At 35.5% G+C, this 16,659-nt stretch overlaps 2 protein-coding genes across 2 annotated transcripts; one reads left to right on the plus strand and one right to left on the minus strand.

Moving 5' to 3' along the window:
- Positions 1 to 855: 855 nt before the first annotated feature.
- LOC146940569 (uncharacterized) lies at positions 856 to 2,602 on the minus strand. Its single transcript, XM_085749883.1, has 2 exons — positions 1,199 to 2,602; positions 856 to 1,068 (listed from the first exon to the last, which is right to left on the minus strand). Exons 1-2 carry the CDS (start codon positions 2,600 to 2,602, stop codon positions 856 to 858), a joined length of 1,617 nt encoding a protein of 538 aa, XP_085606009.1.
- Positions 2,603 to 14,550: 11,948 nt separating this feature from the next.
- On the plus strand, positions 14,551 to 16,659 carry LOC146940570 (cytochrome P450 94B3-like). Its single transcript, XM_085754258.1, has one exon. It carries the CDS (start codon positions 14,861 to 14,863, stop codon positions 16,448 to 16,450), a length of 1,590 nt encoding a protein of 529 aa, XP_085610384.1. The 5' UTR covers positions 14,551 to 14,860; the 3' UTR covers positions 16,451 to 16,659.

The following is a 16,659-nucleotide window of genomic DNA, read 5'->3' on the forward strand; positions in this document are numbered from 1 at the left end:
TGTTGCTTGACTGTACTTGAGCTGGCAGAGTGTTGCTTGATTGTACTTGAGCTGACTGGTTTTGTGAGTGATCAACTTCAGTAGTAACAGCCTGAGTGTTGTTAGATTGAACCTAATCACATTGCAAATTGTGTTATAGCCAAAAACCAGTTTTATATAAACCAACAGTTAAAAGTTAAGGTAGTTTCACTTACATTAGTGACAGTCCTAGGCCTTTTGAATGGTACATGAGCTGGTTGAACACGAGCTGCAGAAACCTGATCATCAAGTACCAATGGTGTCTCATAATTAGCTCCAAGACCAGCAACATTGACAGTCCTCAATTTCTTGCACCTATTACTCCTCCTCTCCATTGATTGGACTGACATTGTTATCATAGCAATTTATATATCTCTCTTTGGAATAGCATTCATCAACAATTTTATCAGGTCTGCATCCTATAACTTAAGGCAGGCACTGCATGCCTACAAGGGATACCCACAAGCTCCCAGAAATTACATGTACACATTCTTCTGGCAATATCAACTATGAAAGCTTGTTTTGTGTGAACATGCACAACCTGAAAAATCTCATCCTTACTCCAAATTGGAGTCCAGCTCCCACTCTTTGCAACCTCCATATCTAACCTATACCTAGGCTTAGGGCATATATCTTGCTGCCATCTATCCACTTTTTGTCTAAGAGTGGAGTTCCTATTCATCAGATAACTCCTAATCCACTCACACATTGTTAACACTGGTTTGTCCCTTGCAACAAGTATTGTGCTATTGAAAGCTTCAAAAATGTTATTCATAAGCACATCACATTTAGGGTAAAAATAAAAGGCATGCTTACACCATGATTTGGTTGGAAATTTCATGAGCCATTCCCTGCACCATGATTGATAGCTTTCAGTTCTTTCATCTTAGCCTCCCACTCTTGAATGTATGGAGCCTTAGCAGCTCCCATCACAAGGTCTCTAATAAGTGTACCTCCTCCAAATTTCTTTTTGAAATTGGCATATAAATGCCTCAAACACAGCCTATGTTCCACACTCTCAAACAACTCATCAAAAACTGTCATCAGACCCTGCCAAACAATAACAACAAACCTTAACATAAAAGGGTAAAAAGCTAATGGATATAAAGCTAACAAACCCTGATATAAAAAAAATAAAATAAAACAGCCATTATACCTTCTATTGGTCAGAAATGAAAACCCATCTCTTGTCTTGACCAATGTCTTCCAATAAAAGGGTCAAAAACCACCTCCATGATTCTTTTGTTTCAGTTTCACAAACCCCAAAAGCCAATGGATAGTACTGATCATTTGGGTCCCTGCCAACTGCAATTAAAAGGGTTCCTCCATATTTGGCTTTGAGATGGCATCCATCAACCCCTATAAAAGGTCTACAAGCAGTTGTGAACCCCTTTTTTGTTCCATCAAAACAGAAATAAAAGGAAGAAAACCTGGGTTGTAGTTGTGGACCAAGCCTTTCCACATTGATCTTGCAATTGTTTCCATTATTCACCCTTTTCAACTCAGCTGAGTACCTCCACAACAGATTGTACTGTTTAGCAGCATCACCCTCAAGCTTCTCTTTTGCAATTTTTTTGGCCCTCCATGCTCTGTTCATGGTTATTCTCACAGCGTGGTTGGTCGCCATGTCTGTCACAATGCTAGAACAACTCACAGTACCATCATCACTTGTTGCCATCTTCTTCAACACAGCTTTTGAAACCCACTTAGCAGTTGCAGATCTATTATTAGTTTTCCTTGCACACGTGTGGTCACCTATCCACCTCTTCATTCTAAAAGTGTGCTTATCTCCAACTTGACTTACAAAAGCTAAAAACCCACAAATGCCCTTCTTATCCTTGCATATTGCCCTTACTCTAATTTTATCATTTTTTTCAAATTTTATTTCTTTCCCATTTAAAACATTCCGCTCAATGATAGCTTCCTTAAATTCAGCCAGTGACTTAAACTCCAACCCCACTCTGAACTCGTAGCTTTTTGTTAACTCCTCCATTTTAAAGATTTCATAACTAGGTGCTTGTTCATCATCTGAAGCATCAGGGTCACTACTGCCCAACTCTTCACTACTATATCCAACTTCTAGATCATCTGCAGCAGTTGAAGGACCTGCAGCAGTTAAAGGACCAGCATTCCCACCATAAACATTCAAACTTGTACCAACAACAGCTGATGGACCTTTTGTCCTTGTAGCAGGAGGAACATCCTCCCCATCACCCCCAAACCCATCATCCAAACCTAGTGCTCTTTCCTCCTCACTGTCATCAAGTCTAACACTAGCAACTTCATCTTCACAACTTTCATAACCATCAGAAACTTCATCATCACCAACTCCTCCATCATCAACACCAACTTCTCCATCATCAACTCCTACTGACACATTACTAGGACCTCCTTCAACATAAGTGCTCCACCCATTACCTGCTTCAAATCCACTAGCATCAACACTCTCTACTGAGCTAACCCCAACATTAGCACCTATAACTGAATGTTCAACAAATATGTGAGCCTCACATTTGTTATTAGCTACATACTCAACAATGTTATCAGTGTCATTGTGATAAGTGGCAAGAAGTGTTATTTTCATGTTATATTTCATACATTTTTTGTTACTTGTTTTACAAGTTATCGAAGGAAAAGCCGAGAAATAAGTGTTAAATACCTTATTACGCTTTATATATCTTACTCTATCCTTTTGTGCAGAAATTAGCCTCAAGACACTGATTAAAGACCAAAACCATGGAAAAACACTATTTGGGCAGAAGCTGATCCAGGAAAGAAGTAGCTCGCACTCAAACTCGCACCTGCGAGTAGCAGATGCGAGCAACTCGCAACTGCGAGCTCACTTACTCGCAACTGCGAGTTAGGGCGGTTTGACCTCCTCATTTATGACGTGGCAGCTTTGCATTGGTCCAGAGAAGCAACTCGCATCTGCGAGTGATGTAGCTCGCATCTGCGAGTTCAGGCAGGGCAGAGGCTATAAAACACCCACTTGCTATTCCTTGAAGATATTATGATGTTGGGATTTTCTTAGATATTTTGAGGATCCTTTTCTCTTAGTTTTTGATAGCTTTTAGCTTGTAATTTTATAGAGAGAAAGAAGGTAGTTCTTCATAGAGTGAGAGTGGTTTTGGAAGTTGGATGCTTACTCCTTAGTTGAGACATCACAAGTGTAATGAATCCTTCCTTTTCAAGCTATCCTTGCAAGGCTTCCATGATGATGTGTAGCTAAACACTCTTTGTTAGGATGAGAGGTACTTGATCTTGCTAAACATGTAATCCTTTTGATCTTGCAATATATGATTCTAGCAATTTATATTCAATATTGTTGTTATTCTTGTGTTAATGCTTTCAATAAGATTCAAGATGATTTGGACACAAACTCTTGAATCTAGAGCTAGAGTAGCAATATATCTTAGGTTAACTTCTTTGACAACTTTGTTAATCTTGTGATAATCACCATAATCAAGAGTTAACTGCTTTCGGATACTTAATCAGGCTGGACACGGTTGATTAAGTTATCCGATCGACTTTGTTATCGTTTAAGGGATTTGGACACGAATGTTTAAACGATAACTTAGAAATAATTATATCACTTTGGACACGAAGGGTAGTTTAGAATTGATTGTGATAATGTTGTTTATAAAGCTAGAATTCGTATGGATCATTAGGTTACGTGTGACGCTTGGTTAAGGAACGCTACTCCTAACAAGTTTCAATCCTTATTTATCTCATTTTTACTTTTCGCAATTAGTTTAGCTAGTTACATTTCAATTCAAACAAACAAGTACTCTTAATACTTGGAATGATAATTGATGTTAAACTGTCATTGATAACACACTATTCCCTGTGGAGACGATACAAAAATACTTATCTTGTTTGATGCTAAGAACGACTTTCATCAAAATGGCGCCGTTGCCGGGGAATGGTGTTTAGTTATCATAGATAGAACGATTGATTTATCGTTTTAAGCATTTGTATATAATCCGTAAATATTTTTCTTTATTTGATAGTTGTTTGTACTAACCCCTTGTTGATAAACATAGAAAAGTTTCTTGTTAGTTGTTTCCGTTTGAGGATCACCACCTAGCCAAAATCATGGCTGATCATGGTTACTTCAACTTCTATACTGCACCCGAGTATGAATCCTATCCACAGTATCAGCAACATTCTTATGAAGATGAAAGATATTCGGTGATTGAAAATACTTTGAACATCTTCATGCAACAATCCATGATAAACATGCAAGATACCAACCAAATATTGAAGACTTTATCACTTCAAATTGGGTTGATTCAAGCACAAATCATGGATAACCAAGCCAACAATCAATCCACTCTTGAAGAACAAGAAAATAATCCAAACATGTTTGAGAGAGTCGAAGAGATTGTTGAAGAAGTTGTTGTTCAAAATGAGGTAGTTACAACTGTTGATATTGAAGAAGCAACGGTGGTTGAGAAAAAGGAACGGTTACTAATCAAGGAAATTTTAATGGTAACAAGAGGGAAGAAGATGAACAAGGTAGAAATCGATCGAGTCATTGATGAAATTAACGCCTTGTTCAAACCAAAGCTAGGGAGGTCATGGACTCCAAATCTTTTGTTCCTAAAGTTCATGGAATTCCTACCAAAACGTAGGGTTTCGAAAGATGATGTGCTATCCGTTTCATTTTGGCCACCCTAACGGAAAAGGCGACGAGCTAACGACGTTAAACAAGCGCTTGTTGGGAGGCAACCCAATTTTGTAAGTCCATTTAGTGTTTTAATGCATAATTAGATACAAGAGTCTTGTGCATGCATCCAAACATCCAAAAACAGAACCCAAACAGAGAGCAAAAGTTTGAACCAAAAGAACTCGCAACTGCGAGTAAAATAGCTCGCAACTGCGAGCAGGTGGATTTTGACTGAGTTAACTGCCAATTCACTCGCATCTGCGAGTGAACCAATTCGCATCTGCGAGTAGCAGCAGTTCTGACAGTTACGAAATCCTATCCCATTAACTTGCTTTAACCACCCATTATCACCAATTATCATTTTATTTTCGTTTTGCTTTTCTCTCTCATCATTCAAATCAAAAAGTTTATTCTCTCTCAACTTTGGTGTGTCTAACGTATAACACAAATCCTAACCTGCAAAGATTCAACAAAGTCCAATCCAAGTCAAGTTGCATTGCATTTTCATTTCTGCACTTGTATTGCTAATCAATCAGGTTTGTTTGTTTCTTCAATGTTATCATTCTTTGCATGTTTCAAACCCTAGGTTAGAAGAATTCTGTTGATTCTTACTCTGTAAATATGATACCCATTTGTGTGAGAAGAGCAAGAATCATGCAAATATTCACTTTCCTTCCACTTGCATCCACAATTTTTTATTCACCCCTTTTGTAAAAAGTTCAAATAAAATTAGGGTTTTTTGTGGATCAATTCGAATTTCAAGCTTAATGCATGATTTTGCTCTTCTCTTTGTCAATACTAGGGTCGAAAATGCTGTACTTAGGGTTAGGACATCATGAAACTGAAACAAATTTTGATAGGATTGAGTTGTGCCAATTTCTGGGCAACTCGCATCTGCGAGTAAATCAGCTCGCATCTGCGAGTAATAACCAGAACTCGCAACTGCGAGTGCTTATGCTCGCAACTGCGAGTTACAGCAGAACTTGCTGCATGTTTCTGTGATTCAACCTGCAGTTGTGTTGTTTTGTTCCATACTGATTTTAATTGTATATTCCATTGTGGTGTGGTATTTTTCTGGTTGTTTTGCAGGCATGGCACCTAAAAGAGTTAACACCCGTAAGAGAAAGCAAGGCGAGTCATCCGTACCTCAACCCCCACCCCAAAACCAGTCCTATGATAGGGAGAAATTCCTATCTAGGTACCACCAAAATAGGTACAATGCACTGCTAAAACAGACCTTGTGGACAGAGAGAGTTGTTCAAATCAAACCCGATGGACCATATGGCAATTATCATAAACTTTTCCTTGACCAAGGGTGGGCTAGACTCCTTAACCCCATAAACAAAATCAATGAAGAGTTAGTGCGAGAGTTTTATGCCAATGCCCTTCCTCAAAACCCCCCAAACCGATCCTTTCACTTTTGAAACCTTTGTGAGGGGTAGGACAATCAAGTTTGATCGTAATGCCATAAACACATTCCTAGGAAATCCTTTTGACCTAGATGTTGAGGCTGAGGATGGGATTGATGATTTTCACAAGAAGCAAAACCTAGGTCACTTTCTCCTTGAGGACACCTATGATGAAATTAAAAAGTTTGTAATGTTAGAGGGGGAAACTTATGACAAAAGTGATGCGGGTAGAGAGCACATTGCCCAATATAAATTGATGAAACCACCGGCCAAACTTATCTTTCGATTCATCCTCCACAATGTCAAGCCCAGCAGTCATATGGCTGATTGCACCATAGATGTTTGTCCCTTGATTTACTACATTCTCAAGGGCATTAAGGTGGACATTGCCCGAACTATTGCTTGGGAGCTAAAAAAGGTTGTGCTTCAAGGCCATGGGGAGCCAAAAACCTGTCTCTTATTTCCTGGGTTAATCATGGGTTTAATCAAAGACACCCACATGAGGATGCCCGCTGATTATCATGAAATAATCAAAAACCCCATTGATGATGCCTTCATTACCCGTTACATCATGGGTCAATCTAAAAAGGGTAAGGGTAAGCAAGCTTCATCTTCTAGGCACCTCCCTCACAATCCGAGCCTCAAGATGCACCTTTTCCATATGCACCAGCAGCTGGTTTTGATTTTGCTAGCTATGTTCAATGGCAACATGAGAATAATGTGCTTAATTATAATATGATGTCAGCCATTCATCGGGAAAACATGTACTTTCAGCAATCTCAATACATTATGCAGCAGCAGCATGGATACCCTCCAGAGATCATGGACCAGTTCATGGCACCTCCAGCTTTTCAAGAGTATGTGAATTGGCCTGAGGACACGCCAAAACCTTTTGGAGGGGGTGAAGCCTTTAGAGGTCAGGATGATGCGAACATGGAGGATATTGGTGGTTTAGGTGATGATGATCCGGCAAATGTTCCAAGTGCCACTTCAACCCCTCATGGGTCAGATGATGATGACATGCAGTCTTGAGGAGGAAGAAAAGATTTGAAAGCTAGTCCTTTTTGAATGATTTTTTTTATCAAGCTTTAAGTCAATTTTTGCTGTCTTCCTTAGCTGTTATTTACTTTCTCTTTTGCTACTTTGTGAACAATATTTTTGTTTTGGTTATTTCATTTTAGCACATTGACTCATACTTTGCTTTATTAGTATTTTGTTTAAGTATTTTGGATATTGATGTATGGTAACTTTTGTTTCGTGTTAATTAGTATTATGATGTTCTTATTTATATTAGTATTGTTTAATTTTATTTTGTAGTAAAATAATGTGTTAAGTATTTTTCAAGTACTTTATTTGGTTTTAATTTAAAAATTGTGGAAGTTTCTTGCGAATCACTCTTGCTTAATTTCAAATCTCAGATGATTGATAACAATTCATAGTTGTGATTAAAGCGCAAAGCCAAGGTACAAGTTTCCAGTTTTTCTAGGTTTTTACTCGAATATGGAACGAGTACTTTGTGCAAATTTCATTTCATTTAGTTCTTTACAATAATTTATTTGTTTGTGAACCACGTAGTACTAGCCTAAAAGTGAGGAAACCTCAAATGTTTGTACATATGCAAGGAGACCGGCTTTCATTGTTTAACTCGATTTTGTTATTTTAAATCCAATAATTGTTTTTAATTGTGTGAAGGCATGGAAGTGATCAAGGCACATTTTTGTTAATGAGTGAAACTTACTTGACCACAAATAGCCTACCTTGTGAGAAGAGCGAGTATTTGCTAACCCACTTGAGCCAAATGAATCGGAGTCATCAATTATGAACTGTCAATTCATAAGCACAATGCTTGATGAAGTTGCCTTTAAATTTTTCAAAATTCAGTTCATTCTTGACGCACTTTAGGACTCTGATATGTTTTTAATTGTTGAACCCTAAAACTTCATTGTTTATTTGTCCCTTTTGCCTTAGAGTAGAGGAACATTCAAATAGGGTATTTGTTGATTCAAGTTGGGGAGAGAAGGTAGATGTAAATCTTATGTCAAGTACTATGGTGTAAATTTATCTTTGATCAAGACAACATGTTGATGTAAATACAAAAGAAAAGAAAAGCAATGTGTACATGAAAAGAAAAAGAAAAAGAGAAAAAGAAAGAAAAATCCAAAAAGAAAATAAGTTGTCAAGATCAAAGTGCTTCATGTTTAAGCACCAAGGGTTTGTAATGATTGGTAGGAAAGATTGTGAATTTTAATGGTTGATACAAGGAATGTTCCTCTTTGATAGGTTTTTTTGATTTCAATTGCCCACATATGACAATTCTTTTGTAGCCAAGCCAAGTTATAACCCTCAAAGACCTTTTGATCCATGTTTTTATGCCTTTTGAAACGATATTTGGATGGACACATAACTTGATTGGAATGTTAACTTGATTGCCGGATGTGTGTTCATAACCCTCATTCATTTGATTTCAATTGTTTATCTACTTTCATAGAAGTGTGTTAGGTGTGGTTCGTAAATAAATATATTATTGTTTTGAAATGTTTGACATGAACTTTGTACTTAGGACTCATCTCATGTTAGTAGTAGAATTTTAGATTAGTTGGAAACTTAGACTTGCCCACGCATTCACTTTTAAATCATTCATCTGAAGATGTTTTCAAAGCCTTGTGTACTTGTGTCTTGTAATTTACTTGTTTGATTTTCAATCTTTTGTTTGAGGACAAACAAAGAGTTAAGTTGGGGAGAGTTTGATAAGTGCCAAGAAGTGTTATTTTCATGTTATATTTCATACATTTTTTGTTACTTGTTTTACAAGTTATCGAAGGAAAAGCCGAGAAATAAGTGTTAAATACCTTATTACGCTTTATATATCTTACTCTATCCTTTTTTGCAGAAATTAGCCTCAAGACACTGATTAAAGACCAAAACCATGGAAAAACACTATTTGGGCAGAAGCTGATCCAGGAAAGAAGCAGCTCGCACTCAAACTCGCACCTGCGAGTAGCAAATGCGAGCAACTCGCAACTGCGAGCTCACTTACTCGCAACTGCGAGTTAGGGCGGTTTGACCTCCTCATTTATGACGTGGCAGCTTTGCATTGTTCCAGAGAAGCAACTCGCATCTGCGAGTGATGTAGCTCGCATCTGCGAGTTCAGGCAGGGCAGAGGCTATAAAACACCCACTTGCTATTCCTTGAAGATATTATGATGTTGGGATTTTCTTAGATATTTTGAGGATCCTTTTCTCTTAGTTTTTGATAGCTTTTAGCTTGTAATTTTATAGAGAGAAAGAAGGTAGTTCTTCATAGAGTGAGAGTGGTTTTGGAAGTTGGATGCTTACTCCTTAGTTGAGACATCACAAGTGTAATGAATCCTTCCTTTTCAAGCTATCCTTGCAAGGCTTCCATGATGATGTGTAGCTAAACACTCTTTGTTAGGATGAGAGGTACTTGATCTTGCTAAACATGTAATCCTTTTGATCTTGCAATATATGATTCTAGCAATTTATATTCAATATTGTTGTTATTCTTGTGTTAATGCTTTCAATAAGATTCAAGATGATTTGGACACAAACTCTTGAATCTAGAGCTAGAGTAGCAATATATCTTAGGTTAACTTCTTTGACAACTTTGTTAATCTTGTGATAATCACCATAATCAAGAGTTAAGTGCTTTCGGATACTTAATCAGGCTGGACACGGTCGATTAAGTTATCCGATCGACTTTGTTATCGTTTAAGGGATTTGGACACGAATGTTTAAACGATAACTTAGAAATAATTATATCACTTTGGACACGAAGGGTAGTTTAGAATTGATTGTGATAATGTTGTTTATAAAGCTAGAATTCGTATGGATCATTAGGTTACGTGTGACGCTTGGTTAAGGAACGCTACTCCTAACAAGTTTCAATCCTTATTTATCTAATTTTTACTTTTCGCAATTAGTTTAGCTAGTTACATTTCAATTCAAACAAACAAGTACTCTTAATACTTGGAATGATAATTGATGTTAAACTGTCATTGATAACACACTATTCCCTGTGGAGACGATACAAAAATACTTATCTTGTTTGATGCTAAGAACGACTTTCATCACATTGTCATCTATAATCCTTACATACTTGTCATCCTCATTAATATACCACCATAACCTATACTTAAGATGATCATCATATCCTAAATCTTTCAATATCCCAGTAGCTTCAAAGTAGCTCCACTTGTTCTTATCAATGTCATTAAACCAGTTCTCTTTTCCCCCTTTGTAATACAACAGAAAATCCCTGACAAACTCACCCCCGTGGTGAAAAACAACACCTACAGACATCCCTGCAACATTTTTTTTAAACTTAAGTACTTAATAAACAAACAATTTCATCCCTAACACAAATACTGACAAATACAGACAACAACAACGCAACATTCACGAATACAAACAACACAACCATTCATCTATATCAGATTATATGAACATTAGGCAAAACAAAATTTAAAACAGAGTATGAAAACGTTTCGTCTACCTTCAAAGCTAAGAACACAGCTGAAACCACTTTTCTACCGTTTAATCTCGTCGATCACCGTCGTATCACCTTCGCAACTGAAATGGTTGTGTTTCGCCGTCGTTTTCTCCGTTTATCACCCACAGGAACCGTTTCGTATGCCACCGGAAACTGTGTTTCTATTTTGGAGCAAACCCTAAAAGACAGGGACGGAAATGAAAATGGTTGTGATTTTTGCTTTATAAAGGGGCGAAACTTAACTTGCTGCCATCTCATCAAATGTGCCAACTCATGCACTGCCACCTGTCCTCCGTTAGCCACAATGGTGTTTTTGTTGACAGAAGCTGACGGCAAGGACCATTTTCAAATGGTTAGGAAAATACAGGGTTTATTTTAGGAAAAAAAAACTTACAGGAACGAAAATCAAAAATACGCGGACTTACAGGGACCTTATACATATTTAAGCCTATTATTTATTATGAATAAATAATAAACAAATTACATAGTAGAATAGTACTATTAGGTGATGGTGACTTGGGGAGTTACATGGACTCCTTTAAGAAAGTAAGAAACAAAAATTGACAAAAACAAAAGGTTTTGGATAGCACGACTGTTTATTGTTACTGTCAAATGTCACCGGCCATAATGATTGGATGGATGATACTAGAATGTACAATTTGCCGAAATTTTTAATTACCACGTTGCTGTTTTGTTTGGTTATCGACTGAACTGTGTCGAAGCACGTTTGCTTTATCCTTACTAAATGCAGCTGCTGCTGCTACCCATAGAATTAGAGAGTGTGGCTCATACGTGTTGGGAGGATTGTGTGATGTGACTCAAATCTTAGTTTTCTCTTCCATTCCGTCCAAGTGATCATTTAGCAGTAGATATTTGTTATTTATTTTTTTGACAAATAATAGTAGTAGATATTTTTTGTTAAGCAAAATCAATTATTAGATTTTGTATAATCCAAAAATAAAATTAAAGCATACACCAGAGTGGTCGGTATGCTACACGTGCAAAAAGACAATAAATAAATTAAAGAAAATAAAATAAAAAATATTTTATCTATTTCAAAATAATCGTCTCTTTAATATTTTTTTTCTTTGTTCCGATATAATTGTCACTTTAGAATATCTATACAACATTTATTATTTTTTCTTTCCATTATTATACCCTTATTTATTAAATTTCAATCGACTACAATTAATAAATACTAGTATATTTTATCATTGAAATGACCACAATAAATCATTTTTTTTAAACCGTGAAGAAACCTTAAACAACTACTCCCTCCGATATCAAATGTAAACAACTTTTTACTTTTTAGGTTCATGTAATAAAAGATGTATGTGGTCTATAATATGGACAACATACATCAATTATTGAATGAATCTAAAAAGTGAAAAGTTTCTTACATTTGAGACCGGAGGGAGTACCCAATTATTTTGAGACAAAGAGAGCAATCAAGAGTAACAGAGTTTGTTTTAGAAGTCAAATAAATTATATAAGGGTCGGACCAACTTGTACCCTTGAGGCACATGTTAAGATTTCTACAAAAGGAACATATGTAATGAAAACAATTTAATTTTAATCTTTAGAGAAATAAATTGGCACAATTTTCAGTGCATAATTTCTATTTTAATACATTAACATGTGCCCTAAGAGCATCCACATTGGTAGGGTCTTTACCATGTGAGACCTGTTTAAGACCTCAAATGTGAGGTCTCCATTGTGGATGCTCTAAGAGCACATGTTACTATGTTAGCATTTTCTATTATACTTCATCCGTTTCGAAATACATGTCGCAGTCAACCACTGCACACATGTCAATACACAACTTTGACTACTAATATCCTTAATTATATATAATAAAAAATTATAAAAATTTTATATTTTGAAAATATTCATTGAGACAAATCAAACAACATCTTACATGTTAACATTTGTATTTATATATTAGTTAAAAAATATGGTCAAAATAAGATATGTGAATTGCACATTGTAAAATTGCGACATGTATTTTGAAACGGAGGGAGTATAAAAGTGGTAAAATTTATAAAAGTTTCGTTTATTTTATTTTTTATAAATACAGTAATAAAAGGTATAATAGTTTAAATCTCAGATATCATATTTCTCCATATTTAAAATATGCGAGCTTCTGACAAAAAAAAAGCAATAAACTTATAAATAAATACGCTTCTACTGAGCAAATCTTGTTAATATTTTGTGTGTGATAACCCAGCTGGATTGGTCTGGTGGAATTGACTTGAGACCTGAGAGCATGTTCCTCTTCAAGGTCTCAAGTTCGATTCTCACCAATGCTAATTTAAATGGGCTAATTTAACTTCTTAAAATAATTGTGTGTGATTTCGCAATCATGAAATAATTAAGGAGTACTAATATAATTTTAATTAGATAACACAATTAAAAAAAAGTTAATTCTATATTAAAAAGTGAAAAATAACTATTTCTTTTAATCATAATATAAGTAGTGAATCTTGTCAGAGGAACATTTTGTGTACGGTTCTCAGAGATGGTGGTCGGACCCTTTACTTTGTTTGGGTATCGACTGACTTTTTACTGTAATTATGTTGTAAACATTTCTTTTCCGGGGTGAGTTCTCTAGTACATCTTGTACTGAGAATTTTCATTGTCGCTGTTAATATATTCCATTTTGATTTCTTCAAAAAAAAAGTAGTGAATCATGTCAAAATAACGAGTTGATAACTAAATTGTCTAAATTAATCATATACTCCCTTCGATCTCAAATGTAAGAAATAAAAAAATAAAATTGGTGGTCTCAAATATAAGAAAAAGTATAGTAAAATGAACATATTAAATGTCACAATTCCAAGTTTACCCTCATTAAACTCATACGTGGTAATTGACATTTAATATGCAGCTGCTGCTTCGACCTCGTTTTGTTTTAACAAATTTTTTTTGCTAAAGCGACACTCATTTTGAAACGGAGGGAGCAGTATCTTTTTGTGTTTGACTATATACCGTAAAGCGTGAAGCCGTGAATCATGTGCTGAAATTGTCATTATCTCGTTTTGACAAACAGTGCAGTGGATGGCCCTTGTTTTCGTCACATCTATTGCAATAAAAAAAAAAATTAGTCAAAACAAATACTCCATCCGTCTTTATATTTAAACATCCATTTGACTTTATTTTTGTTACTAAATGTAAACTTCTATTCAAATTACTAGATGCATTTATTATTTTTTCCTAAACATACCCCTAATTAATACTATTATCTTGTCTTGAAATATGAAAAATCAAATTTAATACACATACAAGCAAAAGATAATTTGGTAATATTAACGCATAAAATAGACACATTAACTGCACTAACAACTTTTTTTAAGAAATGCGAAAAATGCAAAAGGGACTTAAATTTAAGGACAGAGGAAGTAATAAATACAATTATAATCCTCGTTAAAAAAATGGGTTTTTCAATACTAGAAACATCAAATATTTGTAAAAAAAAAAAAAAAATCAAATATTGACTAGTGCCCTTAGCATTTCCCTAAAAAAATACAATTATAATCTTCGAGACTCAATTATATATAAAAAAACAAAAACTTCATTTTCTTTGAGTTATAGTTGAAACTTGAAACAAACAAATACATGCATTTTTTTTAGAAAACTATTTTTAGACACTCATTGTCTATTTTTATCAAAGAGACAAGGAAACATTAAGAATGATATATGGCAATAAAAAAAAACTTCAGTCAAAACAAATAAATAAATACAATTATAATCCTCCTTAAAAAAATACAATTATTTTTTTTGAAGAAAAAAAATACATGCATTTATTTAGAAAACTATTTTTAGACATTCATAGTCTATTTTTATCAAAAAGACAAGGAAACGGTAAGATTGATATATGATAAATGTGATAGATAGAAATAAATAAATAGAAAATAAAATGTTTTAAGAGCGTACAGATATAAGAGTTTTGTTTTTGACAAAACATACAAATATAGAAGTTGTTTTTTTGTTTTTTATAATTTATGATTGAGTCTAAAAGTTGTTTTTTTTTTCTTTTAAAGTTATTTTTTTGTTTTTGTTAAAACCGTTTATTTATATTATTTATTACAATAGGTATGACGAAAGCAAGGTCCACCCACTCACTGTATTATTCAGGTGTTTGCACTTTGCACAGCATTTCTTCTTGAGGATCATTATTTCCTGCACATATATATACATACCTGCCATATTGCTCTTAAACTCAACCAATATCCTCACAACTCACTAACTTTAGCTATGTTGTTCTACTACATTTTCTTTGCTATTATCTTCCTCTTCCTTCTCTTCAAGAGAATAATACTAACTCACAATCCCAAAAACCATATTTCACACTTCACAACCCCTACTCACACCCCTCCTTCATACCCCATCATAGGTTGCCTTATCTCATTCTACAAAAACAGCCACCGCCTTCTAGATTTCTACACTCACCTTCTCTCCCAATCTCCAACTCAAACAATCCTCATCAACCGCCTCGGCGCGCGCCGAACCATCATAACCGCCAACCCTCTCAATGTCGAATACATCCTCAAAACCAATTTCACCAACTTCCCTAAAGGAAAACCCTTCACTGAAATTCTTAGCGACCTTTTAGGTTGCGGCATATTCAATGTAGATGGAAAGTTATGGTCAAAACAACGTAAAATAGGCAGCCATGAATTCACAACGAGGTCTCTCAAAGACTTTGTTGCGAAGACACTTGAAGATGAAGTTCAACAAAGACTTATCCCATTGCTTGAATTAGCTTCTAATGGAAACCATGTTATTGACATGCAAGATGTTTTGAGGAGACTCACGTTTGAAATTGTGTGTAAAGTTTCACTTGGCTATGATCCTTGTTGTTTGGATTTATCTAAACCTTTGCCACCACTTTTGTCGGCGTTCGACAAAGCTTCCGAGATAAGTGCAATACGCTCGCATTCACCGATTCATTTGATTTGGAAGATCAAGAGGGTGCTTAATGTAGGGTCTGAGAAATTGCTTAAAGAAGCTGTTAAACTCGTTCATGAATCAGTGAACGAGATAATAAGGAAGAAGAAGAAAGAAATTAGTGAAAGAAATAATGTTAGTGGGAGTGATTTGTTGACAAAGTTGTTGGAAGGAGGGCATGATGAAATCATGGTGAGAGATATGGTTATTAGTTTTATCATGGCAGGGAGAGACACGACGTCGGCGGCAATGACGTGGCTTCTTTGGTTGTTGTCAAAGAATCCAAGCCAAGAGGAATTGATAGTAAAAGGAGTGAGGGAAGTTTTTGGAGGAAAAAATAATGATGATGAGTTTGAGTTGATGAGATCTTTTGATTATGAAGGTTTGAAAGAGATGAAATATTTGAAAGCTTGTTTGTGTGAGTCAATGAGGTTGTATCCACCGGTGGCGTGGGATTCCAAGCATGCCGCCAACAATGATGTGTTGCCGGACGGAACTAGGGTTGGAAAAGGCGATAGAGTGACTTATTTTCCTTATGGGATGGGGAGGATGGAGGCCCTATGGGGTAAAGATTGGAATGAGTTTAAACCAGAGCGGTGGTTTGATGAACCGGTCGGAGAAGGAGGTAATAATAACGACGGGGTTTTGAAATATGTGAGCCCTTACAAGTTTTCGGTTTTTCAAGCCGGTCCAAGAGTCTGTCTTGGGAAAGACATGGCTTTTATTCAAATGGAATATGTCGTGGCTTCGATTCTGAACCAATTTGAAATTAGGCCTGTATCTATTGACCAACCGGTTTTTGTTCCTTTTCTTACGGCTTATATGGCTGGTGGGTTCAACGTGAGAGTCCACAAAAGAGTTCAAAATGGAACGTATGGCCGCAAAATGGGAGCATAGGATGATGCTACACATGCTCTGCCAAGAATAATGTATTTTCTTTTTATTTTTTTATTTTTATATATTTTATTTTTTTAATCTCTTTATGTATTTTTCTCATCCTGGGTTCCTTCTCTTTTTCAAGAATAATGTATTTTCATAAAGATTAATAATGTATTGTATTCAAATATTTCTAAATTATATGATGAGTTTAAAACAACTTGGTTAAA

The sequence above is a fragment of the Medicago sativa genome, chromosome 3 (genome assembly GCF_051527215.1).
Source record: "Medicago sativa cultivar Bolivia chromosome 3, Bolivia_mono, whole genome shotgun sequence".
Lineage (NCBI taxonomy): Eukaryota > Viridiplantae > Streptophyta > Magnoliopsida > Fabales > Fabaceae > Medicago > Medicago sativa.